The sequence below is a fragment of the Felis catus genome, chromosome C1 (genome assembly GCF_018350175.1).
Source record: "Felis catus isolate Fca126 chromosome C1, F.catus_Fca126_mat1.0, whole genome shotgun sequence".
NCBI classification, from domain to species: Eukaryota; Metazoa; Chordata; class Mammalia; order Carnivora; family Felidae; genus Felis; species Felis catus.
In genome coordinates, this window is record NC_058375.1 from 90183955 (window position 1) to 90205874 (window position 21920).

The 21920-nt window shown below is 36.1% G+C and overlaps 1 protein-coding gene across 1 annotated transcript in view; it reads left to right on the forward strand.

Moving 5' to 3' along the window:
- The first annotated feature begins 608 nt into the window (after nucleotides 1-608).
- The window catches only part of LOC123379084, a 204637-nt gene continuing 183325 nt past the window's right edge, over nucleotides 609-21920 (forward strand). Inside the window, exon 1 of the mRNA XM_045033607.1 lies at nucleotides 609-1657. Coding sequence (XP_044889542.1) covers nucleotides 609-1657 — 1049 coding nt within the window. The remainder of the gene's footprint in view (nucleotides 1658-21920) is intronic.

Below are 21920 nucleotides of genomic sequence, written 5' to 3' on the forward strand. Positions count from 1 at the left end.
GCATGTTAACTCATAACAATGGTTTAAAATCAAGTAAATTTGTTGAAATTAAGTTTATGAACTGTGAGGTGTGAAAAGTTATAAAAGCTTTAAAAAGTTACTTTATATGTCCACTCAGTCAGTCAGCAGCTACTTACCAAGATCCTACTCTTCTACATACTCTCATAGCCACATGAGACTTTATGGAATAAGGTCTGTGCCCTCAATAAGTTAAAAACACTACAGTAGGAGAGACAAACTAGAATTAGGGAAACAAGCATTGGGGTGAGAAATAGTCCATTCGTTTGTTAAGGACATTAATTTATGTAGGAGAATGAAATAAAAAAGGATCTAACAGTTGGAGAAGTGTACTTGGATTATGTAAACAAAGGATTTCTCTGCAGATTAGACCTTTTATTGAGATCTCCTGTTGTTGTTTTTAAGTGGTATCTGCATTTTTAAACTCAAATTTTCCCACTGCCCTCAAACTATGGCAAATTAAATAATCCAAACAAGCTGGCATGCAGGAGGTCAAAAGATACTGATGTGAGGCACATCCCCATCAAAATCAGCTCTCAAGCAGCGCTCACACCACAGAAGAAACAGGTTAAGATCTCTGTTAAAACGTAATGAGCGCAGGTGCGCCTGGTTGGCCCAGTGGTAAGCGACCAGCTGGAGATTTCTGCTCAGGTCATGATCTCAGGGTTCCTGAGTTGAAGCCCCAGGCCTCCTGGCGGACAGCACGAAGCCTGCTTGGGATTATAGCGCTCTCTCTGCCCTCCCCCTACTGCGCTGTCTCTCTCAAAATAAAAATAAACTGGGAAACACACACACACTCACACAAACAGAAAGGCGTCAGGAAAGAGATTCTGGCACTGGGCTTTTCTCCTTCAATCAGGGTGAATGGTCAACTCTGTAGCCAGCATCCGTGGACAGGCCCAGAGCCAGCTCCTGTCCCCAGGGAGGTGGCTCACAGCAGCTCCCGGAAGGTGGCGCGCGTGCGCGGACCTCCGTGTGTCAGGTGGAAGGCACACTCCCACTGGTGCGAGAGGCTCGGGGAACGCCCAGGCAAAGAGCGGCAGGGTAAGGGGGCCGACCTTCCACCCAGGCCTGGGGGACACCAGACGCAGCTAGGCGGAGCAGCAGGTTGTGGGTGTCTCCGCGGACATGGGCAGCCCCATCTGGGCAGGAAGTTGAGACTCAGCAGCAGCTCCCCACGCAAGACAGACGTCGTTCATGTCGGGAGCATGGGCCGAATCCCGCTTAGGGCAGTAGTCCGGGTTCCACTGCTCCACAGGGCAGGAAGTCCTCCAGGAGCCCTGCCACCCCGCGCGGTTGAAGCTGAGGAGGCCCCTGAAGCCGTCTTTAGCTTGTTTCCGAAAATTAACTTTGGGCAAGGAGTCCTGCTTCCTCCATCCAGACTTCAGAGCTTCCAGGGCTCGTGGCCCATCAGGTCCATCAGCTGCACCATCTCGGATTCTTTCTCCTGGGTCACGAAGGCCTCTATCAGCATCACACCTGGGAACAGGAAGGCCCAGCAGCCGTCAAAGTCAGACTGCGGGTGCCAGGACACTTCACCTCTGCGCTGGCGCTCGCAGATCAAGCCGGTCAATCCCAAGTCCTTGCAGCCTCATCCCCAAAGGACCTCTGGGACTGCTGCCGTAGCCGGGACAGCAAGGTAAGAACAACATTACAGGAAGAGGAGATAATAAATGCGGAAACCCCCAGGTACAGAAAGAAAGCCAGTGTGAAATGTACGGACTATCAGGCAGGGACCAGATTACGTAATATTTTATAGGCCATACTAAGGAATTTGGATTTTATTTTAGTTGGTTTGGGAAGCTGCTGGAGAGTTTACAGTGGGGGGAGGCATATACCCTGAGTGGCTTGCTTTGCCGTGTGGAGAATGTGCTGTAGGGGGGCAAGTGTAGAAAATACTCATCAGTAAAATGGGGTCAGGATAGTATCTGTCTCAGAAAATTGTTACAACTATTTAATGAGTGGAGGCATGAAAAACTCTTAGAATAGTACCTGGCATGTAATAAGCACAACAAAAGTGTGTTAAATAAGTAAGAAAAATTGGCTTACTCAAAGTTGTTTTCAGAATTACAAATGCAATGGTGCTTGTGATTGTTAAAAAAAAAAAAAAAACTTTCAAACAAAGTATAGGTAGGGTAGGTTATCTTTAGGGTAGGGAATGACTGAGCACATCCTATCCAATTATTGAACTCATTCTTTCTTCAGTCCCAGTTCCATGATTCTCTGTTCTAGAAAATTTCTAAGTCAATACTTTGAATATAACAGTTACTATACCCAGATTTGAACTAAAAGGACTTATTGCAGCGATGTTTGAGTGGCTCGGTCAGTTAAGCCTCCAACTATTGATCTCAGCTCAGGTCTTGATCTCAGTGACGTGTGTTCAAGCCCAGTGTTGGGCTCTGTGCTCGTAGTAAAGCCTACTTAAAAAAATAAGCAAAATAATAATAATAATAATAATAATAATAATAATAAAACGATTGCAAGTTCTGTTAGGATAAGTATTCTCTATCTTTTTTTTAAGTCTCTTGCAGTATCTACTAAGTTTCCTTGTATGTAGATGGCCATCCAAATGGGCTGGCATTAGAAGGAGGGCATTGAAGTTGAACAGTATTAAAGAGTGCAAATAGTTGAGGCTATGACCACTAACTGGGAGATTAGTGGGGAAAAAATCACAAGAATGGAGGTAAGTCGTTTATATAAAAGCAAGACATTAAGCAATTAGTTGTACAGATACTGTATCTGAAGATACTCTTTTACATTGAAATAATAAGAGTTTTCTAATCAGGTCAATTTTAAGCACTGTTATAAACCAATTAAACAATAAAGTCAATAGACATATAGAAAAACTGAGCTATACACATATTCTGATAAATCTTCTAAAAGCTCTTGAAAATGATCTTTCCCAAAACCCACGTATGACTTCTATTAATTCATATGGAAATTTTGCATATATTGTACATCAAGTGGAGATAAAGTTCTTTATGTTCAACTCTATAAAGTCTGTACTGTACATTAATTGTTTTGATGTATGATACAAAGTATGGATTATGCATAATGCACAAAGCTTTAAAAGATGAAAAGAGAATAGCTGAAGCTTAACACTGGCGCTCCCTTAAACAAAAAGGTGAATACAATGGAGAGAAAGAAATATGCATGTTTTACACACAGTTAAGGAGAACATGTGTAAAGTTTTATATAGTTAAAAAGGACAATGATGAAAGGGGCAGCCTGGAGCTTTCTTCCAGGGAAAATTTTTTTCGGCTGTTTAATAGTCACTGAAAGTTTTCTGAGGTATTATTCACTGTTCTCCATACATACAGTAATAAGGAGGGTTTTTCGTTTTGTTGGTTTTTGTTTTTCCATTTCTCCACTCTGACAAATTGATGATGGTTTGAGTATAGTTTACAGCTTAAAACTTCTGACTGGTCTCTTGTGTCCTTATTGGCAGCTAGAGTGATCCAGAGAAGCGAAAATAAGGGCATGACACTCCTCGGCTCAGAATACTCAAATCCCTTCTATCAGATTCAGGATAAAGGCCAAAGGCCTCACATTGGCCTGCAGAGTCCTAAATTATTCATCTCCTGTTTCCTTTCTAACCAAAGCACCATCTTCCCTATCCCCATCTCGCTGTGCTCTTTCAAATGAGGTAGGCACATAACTGCTTCAGAGTCTCTATTGCCTGGCCTGCTTTTCCCACAGACTGAGTGTGGTTCATTGATTCCTTCCTTCAGGTCTTTAAACAAATGTCACCTCAAAAAAGACTTTATCTAACCATTCTGTTTAACTGTTTAAAATTACAGCTGCCCGTTCTCCTCACTGTTTGGCCATTCTCTTCTGTCTTCCCTGACTTATTTTCCTCCACAGACTCAGCACCATTAGAGTACATATTTTATTGATTTGGCTGAGTGTGCATGCATCTATATATATGTTGTGTATGAGTCTATATTATCCAGTTACAAGTTAAGATTCATGAAAATAAGATCTTTATTTTGTTGTCTGAACCATACAACCCCTATAACAATAGTTCCTGGCACATTTTTAGTGCTCGATATTTATGTGCTGAATGAATATTTGATGAATAAAACAAACACATGATCCTAGACAGCAATTTGAATTATTAGGTAGTAAAGTTTTACTTTAAACAAATTTCATCTTAGGATTTATGTTTATAGAGTTTTTTTTACTATAATTTCTGTTTCATTTTCTGTGTCTTAAATTATCATAAAGTATATATAGTAGTCATATAATGAAAAATCTGAAAATGGAGTGACTTTATAGGTTTATAATATTCATACTTTTCTTTATAGCTTTGTAAAATATCCTCATGCAAAAATACAAGAATTGCAGAAATTTTTTTCTCTTTCTTTTTGTGATTTGGCATGTGATTTCTTTCCTGTAATTTTGTTAAATTGATATGGTTGATGAATCATATGAAGAGTGTGGAATGTGACATAAAAAAATAGAGCAATATATTCAACTTGACTGGTAGAGCAGTGTTTTCAGAGTAGTTTTGAAGGGAGCAGATAATAGCTGATTATAGAAATGCTATTTTCCATGATGGGAAAATAAATAAATAAGCAATTTAATTAATAGTGTTTTGTCTAAAATTTTTATATTTTCTTTAGCATCATGTAAATCCATAATTGTCTCAAGATTTAAAAAATTCAAAATAAATTTTATTTAATTTACTTTTAATCACTAATTTAGTAAATATTTTATTAGCACCTGTTGTGTTTCACACATATGTCCCGAGTGTTTAGGGTGAATATGGCATTTGAGCCCTGGTGTTAAAGTTGTGAAAAGAGAAACATAGTCTCTGTTCCAAATTATCTTACACATTAGGAGACACAAAATAAATAAATGAAGAGATTATTATAACAATTCTAGAATAAAATGGAATAAAGGGTCAGGCATTGGTAGGTAGGGCACTTTTGATAATATGAAGATAGATATTTCTCAGAAGAAGATATTTTATGAGAGTGAGTGAGCATATTAGATATCTGAGGGAGAATATTTCAGGGACAGAAACCAACAACTTCAAGTCTAGAAAACTCCAGATAGTCTCTGGATAGGGGCTAGACAGACACAGCTTCTGTCAGCAAAATATATGAACCCTTCCTACTCTTCCATTGCATGTGTGTCCTTAGGACCTTTGACTAATAGAACAATCTATACTACAAGGATGCATAGAAGATAAAAATTCAACATTTTATAATATGGAGCTCATTATGTACAATCACAGGCTGATGAGAATTAGAGAGGTTCTACAGAGCAACAGTTGGGAGACTTGGCATTTCTGCATTATCATAGATTCCTCACAGTCACCTTTCTTCTTTTTTTATAACATAGCAATAGCTTTTTGTCTGCATAATTGTTACAAATATATGTGTAGTGACTATTTATGGCATAATTATTTCAGGCCAAATCCAAACAAACCTCACTATCCACCCAATTCTCTTCCTTCAGTGCTTAGTCCATGTTTTCCTTCTGTTTCACTTCTGTACTCTGTTATTTCATTTCTCTGTTGTCTTCACATTTGTATGTTCACATGCACACATACACTTTTATAAATACTATTAATTATATTTTATTCTGCATTGCAACTTGGTTTGAGCATGTCAAAAGCAAGAATCACATATTTTCATCTGTGTATGCTTAACAAAATAAAGTGTAATAAATATTTGTTACTTGAAATAATGATGCTAGGTTAAGCATAATCAGGGCATTGAGACAGCCATGTACAAAATAACTCACAGAAACTGAGTTGTTCCATTTGAGCTACAGGTTAAAATGTGAATGGCAATCATCATCATCGTCATCATCATCATCTGTCATACTTTGTTTTGCTTTTGTGTCAACTATTGATAACAAAGCCCATTTTCTCGTTTAGTCCCCATATCAACCTTAGGATGTTGGCACTTTAAAAAATTTTTTTTTAATGTTGATTCTTTTTTTTTTTTTTTGAGAGAGAAACAGACCATGGGCACATCAGTGGGGGAGGGGCAGAGAGAGAGGGAGACACAGAATATGAAGCACAGAGCCCGATGTGGGGCTCAAACCCACAAACTGCGAGATCATGACCTGAGCCAAAGTTGGCTGAGCCACCGACTGAGCCACCCAAGTGCCTCAGGATGTTGGCACTTTTATCATCCCTGTTTTACAGATAAGGACACTTTGGCATAGAAAGGTTAAGCAACTTACTTAACTTCATTCATTTAATAACAAGAGAAGTTAAATACTACATCTAATTTCATAACCTGAATTTATATATCTATGCTACAAATAGGGTAGAAGATTTTGCTTACAAGCAACAAAATCCTTATCCCAGCCTACTTAGGAATATCTACAAAACAAAATTGGTTTCAGGTAGAATTGGATTCAGTCAGAAAATACTTTGGGACCACAGTAATCTATGTTGATGCTGATTTCTTCTGTGCTTTATTCTTAGGCAGATTCTTTTCTTTATATTGTATATTTAGCTTCCAGCAGCTTCAGCCTACAGTCTAACTCCTAGCAGCAACACTTATGAAAGGGAAATGATCTTTTCCAAGGATTACCATGCTTCTCCAGAAGTCCCTTTAGCTCCGGGTGGTATGATTAGGGCCAGTTGTTTCTGTCTGTCTTATGGTCTCTGATATAAAAGGCTCCAGTGGTTCAGCTTTCAGTCACAAGCCCACTCTGAACTACACGTGGGGTCACTTCCTCCCTCCCCTCACCAGGTAAACACCTGGATTGAGGGCTGAGGAGAGATTTTAAGTAAAACATGTGCTGTTTCCAGAAGAAGAGTCAAACTGCTGTGAGCAAACAAGAGGTATATGTACCTACTAGAGGTAAATAAGGATTCATTCAAGTCGTGGAAATAATTAAACGCCCAGTATAGGAGTTGGAATAATAATATTCTAGATGTTAGGAAACCATCAATCATGGATATAAAGATCTGTTCTCAAAGATTTCTATAGTCTCTTAAAGGAAAAACAGTGAATCTATATTTGTTACTATTATATCCTGAAAACCTGGAAAACTTGAAAACCAGATACCTGGCACAGAGTAGCTGCATAATATACTTGCTGACTTGGAATTAATTTAACTGACTTCAACAATAATCAGGATAACGAGGGAGATTAATGATCAGTTCTGGTAAGATACCACACCAGAACTTTTCAATCTAATCTTTCATCTTTCTTATCTACTCTCAGAATCTTAAACTAACTTCTATAACCTTATATATGCTGATAAATAATATACCTAAATTTCCAACCTTAACTACTTCTCTGAACTTCACAACCATATATGAAATTTCCTTTTAGACTAAGTATCCCACAGGCACTTTAAATGAAGTATATTTAAAACTGAACACATTATCAATTATCCAAAGCTTGTCCCTTTTTGTACATATCCATTTAGTAAATTGCACCACCTTGTGTCTCTGGGCTTAGTCACAAAAGCTTGAAATATAAAATCATTTCCGATCTTTGCTTTATACACTTGACCAAGTGTGAACTTGTGAAAAAGCTCTCAACTCTGCTGCCTTATCAATTCTCATATCCTTATGGATTATAAAAATTTAATTGGCGCCTTAATGTCTGTTAACCTAGATTATCAAAATAATTTACTTTCTTTTCAGCTTTATTGAGATATAATTGACAAAATTGTAAGACATTTAAAGTGTACAGTATGCATGTATGTACATATGTATGATTTGATGTGTGCACACTTTGTGAAAGGATTTCCCCCATCCAGTTAACATATCCTTCACCTCATATAATTACCCTTTTTACTTGTTGATGAGAACATTTAAGTTCTAACTCTCAGTAAATTTCGAGTACACAAAGCAGTGTTATAAACTGCAGTAACAATATTATAATAAGATCTTCAGACCTTATTTATTTTATAGCTGAAAGTTTGTACCTTTTTACTCACCTCTGTTTTCCTTACCCCCACTCCCCAGCCCTTGGCAACTACTTTTCTACTCTTCGTTTCTATGAGTCTGACTTTTTTTTTCTTTTAGAGTCCACATGTAAGTGGTACCATACATTATTTGTCTCTTTCTGTCTTGCTTATTTCAGTTAGCATACATAATGCTAGGGTTTTTGTGAATCTTCTAGGTTTATCCATGTTGTCACAATTGATAGTATTTCCTTCCTAACGTTGGATTTGCATACACACACACACACACACACACACACACGCACACACACACATAAATGCAATACATATATACATATATGTATATGTATATATATGTATATATATATATAAACACACACATGTATACACACACATATACATACATACACCACATTTTCTTAATCCTTTCATCTGTTAACAAACATTTAGGCTGTTTGCATATTCTGGCTTTTGTGAATGATGCTTCAATGAAGTTCAGCTATTTATTTGAGATAATAATTTTGTTTTCTTTGATACATACCCAGAAATGTGACTGCTGGCTATATGGTAGTTATGTTGATAATTTTTGAGAAACCTCAGTACTATTTCCATAGTGGCTATACCATTTGCATACAATGTACATGGGTTCCTTTTTTTCATTTTTCCATATTCTCATCAGCATTTTTATCTCTTGTCTTTCTGTTAAAATCATCCTAAGAGGTGTGATGTGATATTTCATGGTGGTTTTGATTTGCATTTCCATGATGACTAATGATATTGGGTACCTTTTCATGTACCTATGGGCCACTTGTAGGTCTTCTTTGGAAAAGCATCCATTCATGTCCTGTGCCCATTTTCAATTGGGTCCCTTTTTGCTATTGAGTTATATGAGTTCTTTGTATATTTTGGATATTAACCCCTTATCAGATATGTGGTTTGCAAATATTTTCTCCCACTCGGTAGGTTGCCTTTTAATTTTCTGAACGGTTTCCTTTGCTGTATAGAAACTTTTTCGTTTGATGTAGTCCCACTTGTTTGTTTTTGTTTTTAGTATCTTTGCCTTTGATGTCAAATCCAAAAAATCACTGCCAAGATCAATGTCAAAGAGCTTATCCCCTATATTTTCTTCTAGGATTTTTAAGGTTTTGGGTCTTACATTAAAATCTTTAATCCATTTTGAGTTGATCTTTGTGTATAGTGTAAGAAAGGGTTTCAGTTTTATTCTTTTGTATATGGCAGTCCAGTTTTCCCAACACTGCTTATTGAAAAGATCCTCCTTTCCCCATTGTATATTTTTGGTTCCTTTGTCAAAAATAAATAAAATAGCCCCTTTCTCAATCTTGACAGAGTGATCTTCTGTAATAAATGAACCTCATCAATCAACTTTGTCTGAGCCTGGGGTTATCTCTCAATTTTTGTAACGTCCAAACCATATTCTTTGTTCTTACTGACTCACAGTAACTGAGGATATGCTAAGATCTTGAGTGTCCCAAAGGGGAACATTGCATTCAGCTCAATGCAGACTAATTAGAAGTCAGAGCCTTAGGCAGCAGCTGAGAAAATAAGTCCATTCCATGGAGAAACTGGGAGATGGGCGCTGTTGCCACTTCTGCCCTAGGCGGCTGTATAGCTGTACAGCTGGGGAAGGGGTGAGGTTCACCTGTGCCAGTTAGGAAGTGCTTCTTTGCTTCTACAATCCTGGGGAACTTGTGAATGAAGCCCCCATTGTCTTTCAGAGAGTCAGCTGATCTGGAAACCCATCTCTTGGTAGCAACTGAAAAAGTTGTGGCACAGACTTGTTACAAGCTCCTTTCAGGGAGATACTGGTGCCTTGTAGTGTGATACAGGGAGATGGTTGGGGAGATGACCCTTGGTTTCTTTATTGCCTGAGAGATCAGAGCTGGACCATAGATTCAGCTAAATTAGAAGCCTGACCCTTAGGCAATAACATTTAAAGTATGCAGATGGTCCTCTTTCAGGATGAGGCTGGGAGATAGATATTATTGTCTGTTCCCTCTTAGCTGAGCCCTGAAGAGATAACCAGTTAAGAAATCCTGAGTTTGCCACAGTCATTTGGAACTCATGAATGAAAGCCCTCTTAACTATCAGAACCAGGCAGTCTGGGGACCCACCCCTTGGGTGGCAGCCATAAAACCAGGGGCCAGGGTTGGAGTTTACAGTGAGAATGTATCTCAGCCTCTCCTACCCATATTGATGCTCACTGTGGAGAAGTCATTCATTAAGTTTCTGGATTTCTTTAAGAGGTAATTGCCTGGTGTGTAGCTGCATGTTTGATGTGTCCGTAGAAGGAAGGGAGTTCTAGAGCTTCCTATGGTCTTGGTTTATATCTCTCCAGGAAATCCTCAAAAATATTTTCTTAATGTTACTTCTTCAACTGGAATTTCATACTCTCGAATCCTCCATTTTTTTCATCCATTATTTTTATTCAGTATAGATTCAGTGACCATCCATTTAAATGATGTTTTAACTTATATCTGAGTTCTTTTCTATCTTTACCTATTTTCCAGATTCCAGCTTAGGTTAGCTGATACCACCTGCTTTTTCTTCTCTGGATTTTTTGTTAGGCTAGAAAATTGTTGTTGTTCTTTCCTGAATATTTTGTATTCAGACATGTAGATCACAAGATGAGATTTAGGGAAAATCATTTAAGGAAAATCATCTGGCAATGTTGAGCAATGGGTAAAATGGTTATACTTATTAGTCATAGTGGCTGGTTCCCTGTTCTATGGCTCTTTGTGTTGTGGCAACATTACCTAATCCTTGTGGAGAGTAGAAGGGTGAAGGTAAACACATTCTGGAGAAACAGAGTGAGATAGAATTTGGTTAATATATAGAAATTACAGTTGATACAATAAATCAAAGATTTCTCTAAATCTGTTAGACTGAAGTCAGAGTATCTGGTATCCAGGAAGCAAATCCTGACTTAGTAAAGGGGGGATGTTCAAAAGCATTATTTATTTGAGGAGGAAGGGACTGATGAAATGGGTGGCTGGGGGAGAACCATTGCATTAGGGAGCACTGAAATAAGCTCTGCAAGTATCTGAAGGCTTGGGAAGAAAACAGGTTTTCCTTTTTCAGTAATGATTTTGATTTGATTTGATCTTTTTAATTGAAGTATAGTTGACACACAATGTTACATTAGTTTCAGGTATACAGCATAGTGATTCAGCATCTCTAAATGTTATGGTATGCTTACTACAAGTGTAGCTACCATCTGTCACCATCCATTGTTATTACAATACCATTGACTGTATTCCCTTTGTTGTACAGTTCATCCCTGTGACTTATTCCATAACTGGAAGCCTATACCTCCCACTCCCTATCACCCATTTTGCCTATCCCTCCAACCCCCTTCCCTCTGGCAACCAACAGTTTGTTCTATTTGTGGGTCTGTTTCTAAAACAGGTTTTCTTTTATAGAGGTGACTGAACAAGGTTGGATGAACTGAGTGTGGGAAAATGGGATGAAAAAATGGCATGATTGGATAGTAGGTCAGAGAATATTTTACCTTGCACAGAGTCTATTCTTGGAAGAGGCCTTTAAGAAGTGATTGTATATTGGCTCAGGATGAAGATGGACCAAAACCAGGGACTTGGGAAAGAATCTTAATATTTTATTAATAAGCACTTTGTTCTGATTAATCATTGGGGATCAAGTGGTTAAGCTAATCATTTATGAAGAAATAAATGGAGATTTGGAGGGTCTGTGTCTGGCTTTATCATAGATAAACAATGGTGGCCTCTTTGAGTTTCATCTAAGTCATATGCGGAGAGGTAGTCTGTGCAGTAAGCAATTTCCTAGAGCATAAAATGTGGGATAATTTCTTAATATCTCCTATTTTCTAGCATTACAGGGCTTGAATAAAGTTCAACAGGGCCATTAGACAAACAGAAGAAAGGGTCCAAATTAGGACAAAGTCCAGCTTGGTACATTTTTAGTAAATTATCTTAATGAATACATTCTATAGATGGTTGGTGAAATAAAGCTCAGTTGGGAGGAGAGGGCTAAAAATATCTGAAACCATTATTGAGGGAGTAAATAATTTGCACATTTTTTCTTGAATGAGTGAATGAATAAATGAATAAAAATGAGTAATATCATTACTACTGAGAAAAACAGATCTAATAATGATCTTACTGACTCTATAAAGAAAAGAAAATCTCCATTTGCTACTTTTTACTTAGACACTGAATAGACATCTCAAAAGGAATTCTCAGTTATAGTTATTCTGTGCACCACTGCCTTCCACTAAAACAAACCAAAACAAGTGAAACTGGTTCTCCCCAGTATTCTCAGATTAGTAAACAGGACCACTAGTCACCAATTTTTCATGCCCAAAGCTAAACATTATCCTTGCTTCCTTTCTTTTCTATCCTATATTTAATCTATCAACAAATACTTCAGAAACTGTCTTCAAATATTTCCTGAATTTAATTATTTCCATTCACTTTTTTTTTTTTGGTTACTGCCTTATTTCATACCATCATCTATTGCCAGCACTACCATAATAACTAACTGGTTGTTCTGCTTCCAAGTTGGTTTCCTTAGACTCTATTTTTCACACAGCAGCCAGAATGATCTTTTAAAAAGTTTAATCACATCATCCCCTGTTTTAAACCGATTTATAACTTCCCATTGCTCTCAGAATAAAATTAAACCTCTTATTATGGCCTAAGAAGCTTTACATAATCTCTCACTACATAACTGTGGGGCCTATTCTCTTGCATTGTTGTTCTTGCTCACTGGACTTTATCCAGTGTGACCTCCTAACTATTCTTCAAAACACCAAACTAATTGCAGGTGTATAGACTTTTGTCTTGCTCATCTCTCTGTCCAATACATATCCCTTCAGATTTTCTCTCATCCTTTTGTGTTTTTGTTTTCTCTTTTACACAATTATGCATCAATGATTATTCAGCACTCACTGAGAATCCCCTATCCTTATTATTTTTTATAGATTTTATCACTGCCTCCCATCTATAAAATGGAACACAGGGTGTCTACATTAAAACAATAACTAAATGTAATAATAACAAAAAAAGTGCTTAGCATCTTTCTTAGTATGTGACAATATTCATTATCATTGTCATCTTTGACATTATACCTACAAAAATATTATACTAATTTATATGTAGTATTTAATACTGTCTCTCTTAAAGTAGAATGAAATCCTATGATAGGAAAGACTTTGTCTTGTTTACCCTTTATCCCAAGAACTAAGGATACTATCAGCCATGCAATGAGGAGTCAGTAAATATTCACTGGATGATATGTATAAGAATTGTAGTCTCAATAATATCTCTTCTTTATATCAGCGCTTTTAGTTTTCAAGAGGGGTAGGTATTCTCGTGTTTCTCATGTCACTCAGGTGGTGGTGTTTATGTTAAGAGAACACAGAGAAGTCAGGAAGAGAGAATGCCAACACTGTATCAAAAGGGCAGGATATCAAAGATCCCTAGAAAATCATTTATCACCATTCAGAACATAAAAGTATCTCCAGTGACCCGTAAGCAACTCTAATGACCCAGACAGTAGATATAGTAAGCCAGTAATTTTGTTGTTGCCTTTGAATCAGACAACTGTTGCTTTTTGGTCTAGTAAGCTTCCACACTCATGACTCTTTCCTCCCTTGCCTGTTATGATTTCTACTTTCAGCACTTCTTAACTATGTTTTTCCTTTCACTGTGTTATCTATTTAGCCTTGTGTTTAAACTCTCTATTAAAGATTTGATTGCATAATGACCATCTGTGGCAGATGATGACATTTTTGGTTGTCTGCTTAATAGCCATCTCATATTTCTTACTAACAGAAGCTCTATTTTGTTTAGACACCAGTGGTCAGTTCTGGTGATTATTCATGATTGCTTTAGTTCAGTTACGCTTGTCTGAATGCCAGTGAAACAGAATGAGTGAGAAATTAGGGGTTGCCTATTAGAGAGCTCCTGGGAAAGGTTTTGTTTCCTAATAATGGAGTGTCATGAGAAAACACTTTTGCTCCTATTCCCTTCCATTTCATACCCCATGCTGTCTTGAGATCACATAATGCCTGAAACTGTGACAGCCATCTTAGAGGTAGTGATATAGTTATATCTTCAGTGCTGTTCTTGAGTGGCTGTGCTACTTGGGTAGCTACTTAAGTAATGGTTCATTTCCTTGTGGTTCAAGCCACTTTTAGCGAATTTTTATTACTTCCAGCTGAACAAATGCTGATACACTACCCAATAGATAATAGTATTAATGGACTGATTTCTCTACAAAGGACACCAAAGTATCATGGAATGCCTTTAATTTCTAGGAGAAATACTTGGTCTAGTGTGTTGTGACCACAGCACTAGAGTCACAAGATTCAAAGCATGGCCAATAGGGTATAGAGGGCTAGCTATAACCTCTATTCTGAGAAGATATTGTGGGAAGATAGAGGTACTCGATGTACTCATTCCCAAGCTGTTTTAACACTTTATTTTTAAAAAGTTGAAGAATCAACTTTTTATATAAGACCCATAACTGATCACAAACCATTATGCACATGGTACATACATCTGACTAAATCTTTGTCACGTGTTTCCTTGTCTTTATGCTCCCTTTCCTGACTTTTATGTAAGCATCCGGTGGGAAAAGATGAGTCAGAACGTTTGCCACATAAAAGAAAAGTGGAATGTTAAAAAGGTGGTGGGTAATTAAGGAGATACAGATTATTGGGTGCAAAATAAAGCTGTGCTCTCACCTCAAAGACAAGAATGCAAATATTAGAACCTAACACAGGGCAATTAATGGACAGTGTTCTATACATTTATAAATGTATGTTTTTTAAACTTAAATCAATACACAAGTAGTTTGTTAAAGAACTTCAGAATAAATGCATTAAAAAAGGCCAATAACTAGTCTCCTTTACTTTTGAATATTTTTAAATTGACTTACTCTTTGTGTTCCCTAATGTACTCGGAGTTAATTAAATGTTACCTGTCTTCTTCATAAGTAATAACAAAGAAGTCGTTTAAAGCAAATCTGATTCTTCTTCCAAGATAACCCCTTTATAATGTATTGTGTGTGTGTGTGTGTGTGTGTGTGTGTGAATCAAGTGTTTGTAGTACTTCTTTGAAAAGAAGGAAACGCTCTCAACTGAACTGAATTATTAGCATTTCCAACAATTGTATTTTTAAAGTATGTCAGAAAGTGACATAAAAGTACTAGTTACAGTCAGTCATGAAGCCATGTTATAAAGTGGCCTATCACATTTCAAACCTTGCGTTTTGTCATTCTTAGAAGTAGTCTTCTTCCCCCACAAGAGGAGGTGGGGGGGATCTATCACTAAAAGTGACGTGAATATCAGAGAGTGTTGACAGATGGAACCTGTCACCTCATTCCCTGTAATGCTGTAGGCTGCTGAAGGTTTGTTGAAAGATCCACAGTGACAGTGGAAAATTTTATATACCTAGGGTGTTTTTTTTTGTATATTTTAAATAAATAACTCAAAGTGATGTGCTCTAAACTAGCATTTCTTAATCTATGCTGAATACTTAGAAGAAGTATCGTATAAATGTATACTACATATGACAACTTATTATGACCTATCTATAAGGCTTTAGGAAATGGCTAATTCCAAATCATTTCAAATCAAAAATAATTTTCAAAGCCAGGCAGATAAAGTAAATTCATCTTCCTTTAATCAATAATTTTCTCCTTTTTTCTTCCACATCATTGCACTTCTATCAGTTTAACAAAGTATTATGTCATTGTGTTTTATACAATCACACACATTTTGCCCATTGGATTTTAAACCTATAAATTAGTTGACCTCAGCACAATTACAACAAGATACTGAAGAAATCTGTTGATTGAATCAATTTTACTTACTATACTTGTATTAGAAATAAATTATCCTTAAAATGTTTTAGCGTTCTATGGAATTGTATTATACATATAGACAAATGAACGTGTAAGTGTTCAACTTGATGTATTGCTACAAACTAAACACACCCATACCACACAGAGTGCAAAAAAACTTAAATGTACACCTCAATTCTTATGGATGGTTATTCATATACAATAACCACCAAGATTAAAATACAGAACATTTCCCACAACACACGAGGCCCTTCCTTTAGATCCTCAGTCAATGAATGTCTCGAGAGCTAATCAGTTATTCTGACTTCTGTAATCATAGATTAGGTATTTTTGCTCTGTTCTTTTTTTCTAGAATTTTTTTTTTTCTCACAGTGTTCTCTCTATATATGTTTGTATTCCATTGCCTTATGTTTACCATTTCTGTAGTCTACTGTTAAACTCATTGAGTACCTTGCATTTTATAGTTTTAAAATGCCCATTTAAAAAATCTATTTTAATTCTCAGTTGAAATTTTCAATTTTAATCAGTTTTTCTTTCCATCTTTTCCTACATATATATTTTTCAAAATATTAATCATAAATTAAAAGAAAATCTTGTCTACTGACACCAGAGACTAGATTATCTGTGCATTTACTTTTCTTTTTACCTCTCCTTTGATTTTTGGTCATATTTTCTTAGCACTTCATGTATGTTATTATTATTATATAGTTAGACAAAGCAAACAAATATAGAAACTGCAAATGACATCCTCTACCAGAGAACATTTTCCTTTGAAGCTTAGAGTCTGCTCACTCCAACCAGAGTTAGGTTGCTAGTTTAGTAAGACCCAGACCTCCTTGTTCTTCAGGGTGACCCCCCTGGTCTTTTTAAGACCCTTAGTGGGTCGCTGACACATCAGAACTATGAGACTACAACAGTTTCAGTTCTTCCCTTAAAGATTTTGTGCTTAGCTTTTTATCCTTCTGTCCTACATGCCTTCAAAAGTCATAAAGGGAAATGTTTTATTTTATTCATTTTATTTATTTCATTTTATTTCATTTCATTTTATTTTAATTTTATTTTATTTTATAGTCGGTTCCTTTCTTCTTCTAGAACTTTGTCTCCTAGCTATCTAGGACTAGTCTCCCTAGCTGTCCCCAGAAGTTATGGTTAGGCCCAGCTGTGAATTTGAGGCTCTTCTGGTTGCACTCCATCATAGCAGCCCCAACCAACTGACAGAACATCACTGCTTTCTTTCCAACAATAACGTCTCTCTGCCTGGGCCAGCCTACATTTTCAGCCTATGCTCAGAAATGGCAGATGTGTCCAAATTTTAGGTTTATCTGCTCTTCTTCATTGATTCCACAGCCCTTCAGTGTTCTTTAAATACAGTTTTAAAGCTTACTTGTCTTTTGTAGCAGTTGCATTAAGAGTATTGGACAGTAGGGGTGCCTGGGTGGCTTGGTCGGTTAAGCGTCCGACTTCGGCTCAGGTCATGATCTCACGGTCCATGAGTTCGAGCCCCGCGTTGGGCTCTGTGCTGACAGCTCAGAGCCTGGAGCCTGTTTCAGATTCTGTGTCTCCCTCTCTCTCTGTTCCTCCCCTGTTCATGCTCTGTCTCTCTCTGTCTCAAAAATAAATAAACGTTAAAAAAATAAAAAAAAAAAAAGTATTGGACAACATCTTCAACATCTTTTGCCATAATGATACTGTCCATATAAAAATTTTTAATATAACAAATTTCTTTTTCCCTTCCGACTCCTTCCACTTAAGCCCTTATCTATTCAGAGTACTGTTTAAGAAATCTAATTTTTAGAAAGATTACAAAAGTAGTGACTTTCTAATGCACATGTATATGTATGCATTTATGTATGTATATGAAAATGATTGGAAAAGGATTAAATATTCAACAGATTACCAGATATCATCATTTGAAGATGTTCAAAATCATGCCAGATTCAATGTATCAAAATTCAAGTCTTTTTCATCCCTAACATCCACCCCTCCCCATAACTTTTGTTCTTCTTCCATCTGTATGGCACGCACAGTGCCCGTTGTGGCTACATAGAGCTAGAGAGTTGGGAGATTATCTGTTTTACTTCTGACGTGAAATTTATGAATGAGTCCTGAGATTCTCTTTGATACAATTGTCTCTTCTTTCCTCCATTAGGGCTTAGTCCGAGTTCATTTTTCCAAGTACCTTCATTACAACAACCTCCAGTGAGTTTCCCTCTTCTAGTTTGATGCCCTTTTAATCATTCTTTCACATAACTGCTAGTTATATTTCTAAGACAAAAAAAATTATGTAACTTTTTGATTTAGACCTTTCTGAATAAATTTGTTAGTAAGTACAAATACATTGGCTTAGCACATAAGACATTTCATAATCTGATTTCTGTCTACCCTCCAGTGTCTTACTCTTGTTTTATATGACCTTCACTCCAGAATGTAATGGCCCCTGCAGTGTCCCAAATGTGTAATGATACTACCACCTCAACATTTTTTATGATGCTCTCCTCCCTACCTGGAATACATTTGTAATTTTCTTATCTGAATAACACCTACCATTCCTTCAAAAGTACCCCCACGAGTTTGTCTTGATCTCTCATGAGTGACAACAGAGTCTCTTGTTGACTTCAAAATAGCCCCCTGCATGCCTCTGTCATGCATCGGACTTCAGCTCAGTTCGTGATCTCATGGTTCTTGGGTTCAAGCCCCACGTTGGGCTCTGTGCTAACAGTTCAGAACCTGGAACCTGCCTCAGATTCTGTGTCTTCCTCTCTGTCTGCCTCTTCCCTGCTCATACTGTGTCTCTCTGTGTCTCTCTCAAAAATAAATAAACATTAGAAAAAATCTTTGAATTGTTTCTCCTGCTAGAGGATAAATACCTTGAGAACAAGGACCTTATTTATTTGACTTTATATTCTCAAAACCTATCACCGTATCTGTTACAGAGTAATAAAAGTTTGTTGAGAAGAGTGAGATATTGATGAATAATCTACAAATTGGTTTATTGTGCCTTTATCCTTCCTCTATATTACAGTTTTAAATCAGTGGTTTAGGCACATTACTCTCTAGAGGACACTTTATTATGGAATAACCTATTGTTTGTGTTTATCTTTGAGTTGTTCATTTTGCTTTTAATTATTTTTCTTTTCTCAAGATAGTTTTAGATGTTTTGTTATACTCTTTTTTTAATCTTTTCAAGTTCAATATTCCTTTAGTAAAACAATTATTAAATAACCCTGTTGCTTAAGAACCAAATATTTTTATTATTTAATTTTATATCAGTCTATTTATTGATAAATTCTGGTCAGGTACAATCTACAAATTTAGCAAAAATATTTCTGCATATTTTCAATCAGATTAGTACATGCTTTCCAGGAAATTAGCTGGAATTGGAATTAACAGGATTTTTTTTATTATAGCCACAAAATTTTGTAACAGTCAATATGAAATCTAAATAATTTTTTTAAAAAGTTAGAGGGCGCCTGGATGGCTCAGTTGGACACTCAACTGGCTGAGCTACCCAGGCACCCCTAGTCAATTTTTTGAATTGGAATTTTTATACAAATTAATCGAACAATTGATTTGGTTGGTTTAATTCTCTATCTAGCTAAATATAATTATTTTCCTTTCATTTTTTATGCTTTTCTGTTCCTCAGATAATTTTTTTGTCTGTTTGGGGGCTTAATGTAAGTGACCGACTTTGGCTCAGGTCGTGATCTCATGGTTCGTGAATTCGAGCCCCGCATCTGGCTGTGTGCTGACAGCTCAGAGCCTGGAGCCTGTTTCGGATTCTGTCTGCCTGTCTGTCTGTCTGTCTGTCTCTCTCTCTCTCTCTCTCTCTCTCTCTCTCTCTCTCTCTCTCTCTGCCCCTCCCTGGCTCTCAACTGTCTCTCAAAAAGAAATAAACATTAAAAAAATTTAAATGTTACATTTTCTCATGAGTACAATTTTAATCCTTTATAAAAGTTAATGTAAATTATACTTAGCTTTTTTTTTTTAGCAAAAGATAGCATTCATCTTACTGCATACATATTTCCTGACTTTTCACTGAATTAAATATTAGAAGTCGGTAACACCCTAATCTGATGCCATCTGCTGCAATGACAGAATTTCAACATTGTGACAACAATGTCATATCAAATATAAAGACTGATAGATTTGGGGGAAATTAAATAGTGTTAAAAGAAATGTTGAAACAATTAGTAAATGTGTCAGCGAACATTTTTTAAAATGTGAAAGGTAAATGAATCTTGGCTTTAACTATGATACAGTTTCGACTTCTTGATTTTTCTCTTCAGTAGAAACACAAATGTGTTCACTGTGTTTTACTGCAGTAGTGTTTTATTCAAAATAAAATGTTTTTCTATGTAGGTATGTTCTCTCTATATAGCCTTATATGTGATATGATTTCAGGCCCTACATCTAGATGATAACTGAGTTACACAAGGAAACAGCCCTGGATTATAGGAAACTTCTTTGCATAAACTTGGTTGTACTAGAGAAAAAAAAGTTGTACCAGTTAAAGATGATTACTACAAATATTATAATGTACAATAAAGAACTGTAGCATGTACTAAGATTTGCTAGGCAAGTATGGTCACTCATAGTTCTTTGGTTCTTAAGTTAGAGGCACGCTTATACTTGACACTTAACCTGAACAAGAGACTGAGAGTGTTTACGATACCAAAATACATCTAAAATCGCATAGAGAAGAAAATCAACTTTAAAATAGACAACTGATAGTGTATCAAAAAATGAAATATAGAGTGTATTCTTCATGTCATGATATTGGATATCTGGATAAAATTCAAGGAATCTACAAAATCAATGTTCACTTTTTATGAGATAATTTTAATTATTCATTTTAATACTTTAATAAATTTTATAAACTTACATGAAAATAATCTATATGCAGCACTGAATATTTTATTGTACAAAATCTAAACTATTATATTTCTGGTAGAGTTTTACTGAAAATATAATGCCATATAAGCTATTAAGTGCTGAATTTTATGGTATAGTTAGGAGTTTATAGAAAGGTGAGACCACGGCAAGTCAAATATTTAGAAATTTTATAAAACAACTGGATTTTGAGCTGGACCTAAAATAAAACAGTGTGCAGTTTTGTAAAGTTGGACATGATTTGAGTAAGATGGTATTATAATATGAATAAATATACAATAATTGTATTCAGTAAATCCACAATAACTATTATAGATAATACATATGTAATAAATATATATTTACTTTAAAATAAAATGCACATATCTTAAGTGTTCAGATCAGTGAGTATAGATAGTTTTATACCTATGTAACCAATACCCAAAACATGATACATAATATTTCTGTCACCCTAAAATATTTTCCACTGTCTTTTTCAGTTAGGTTTCTCTCTGCCTATCTCACACATGCCCCCAGTTTCTGGCTACCACCTTTTGATGTCTGTTAACATATTAGTTTTTTGTCTGTTCGGGGACTTAAAATAAATTCCGTTATATACAATGTACTCTTGTGTGAATGGAATTTTTTTTCTCACATTTTTTGATACTTACCATTATTATCTAGAATCTATGATTCATTCATTATATTGCCCTAAAGCACTCCATTGAATAAATTACCACAATGTGTTTATCCACTCACCTATTAATATTTGAGTCATTTCCAATTGGGGAAAAGTTATTAATAAGATTGTTATAAATATTCATTTACAAATATTTGCTCAGATATGGGTTTTCATGTCATTTGAGAAAGTACCTAGCATTGAAATTGCCCTATCACGGGTAAAATATTAAGTTGCCAAGCTATTTTCTAATGTGGCTGCACATTTTGAATTTCCCCTATCAATGTATGAGAATTCTAATTGTTTTGCTTCCTCACTATTATTTGATATCATCATTCTTTTTTTAATTTTAGTAATTCTAGTTGTTATGATGTGGAGTCCTAACCTAATATTTATTTGCATGTCTCTGGTGACTAATGATAGTGAGCATTTAATATGCTTTTTTGCCATCAAACAGTACTACTTTGGGAATGTCCATTCAAATATTTTGTTTTGTTTGTTTTTAAATGTTTATTTATTTATTTTTGAGAGAGAGAGAGAGAGAGAGAGAGAGCGCACAAGTAGGGGAGTGGCAGAGGGAGTGAGAGGGAGACAGAGAATC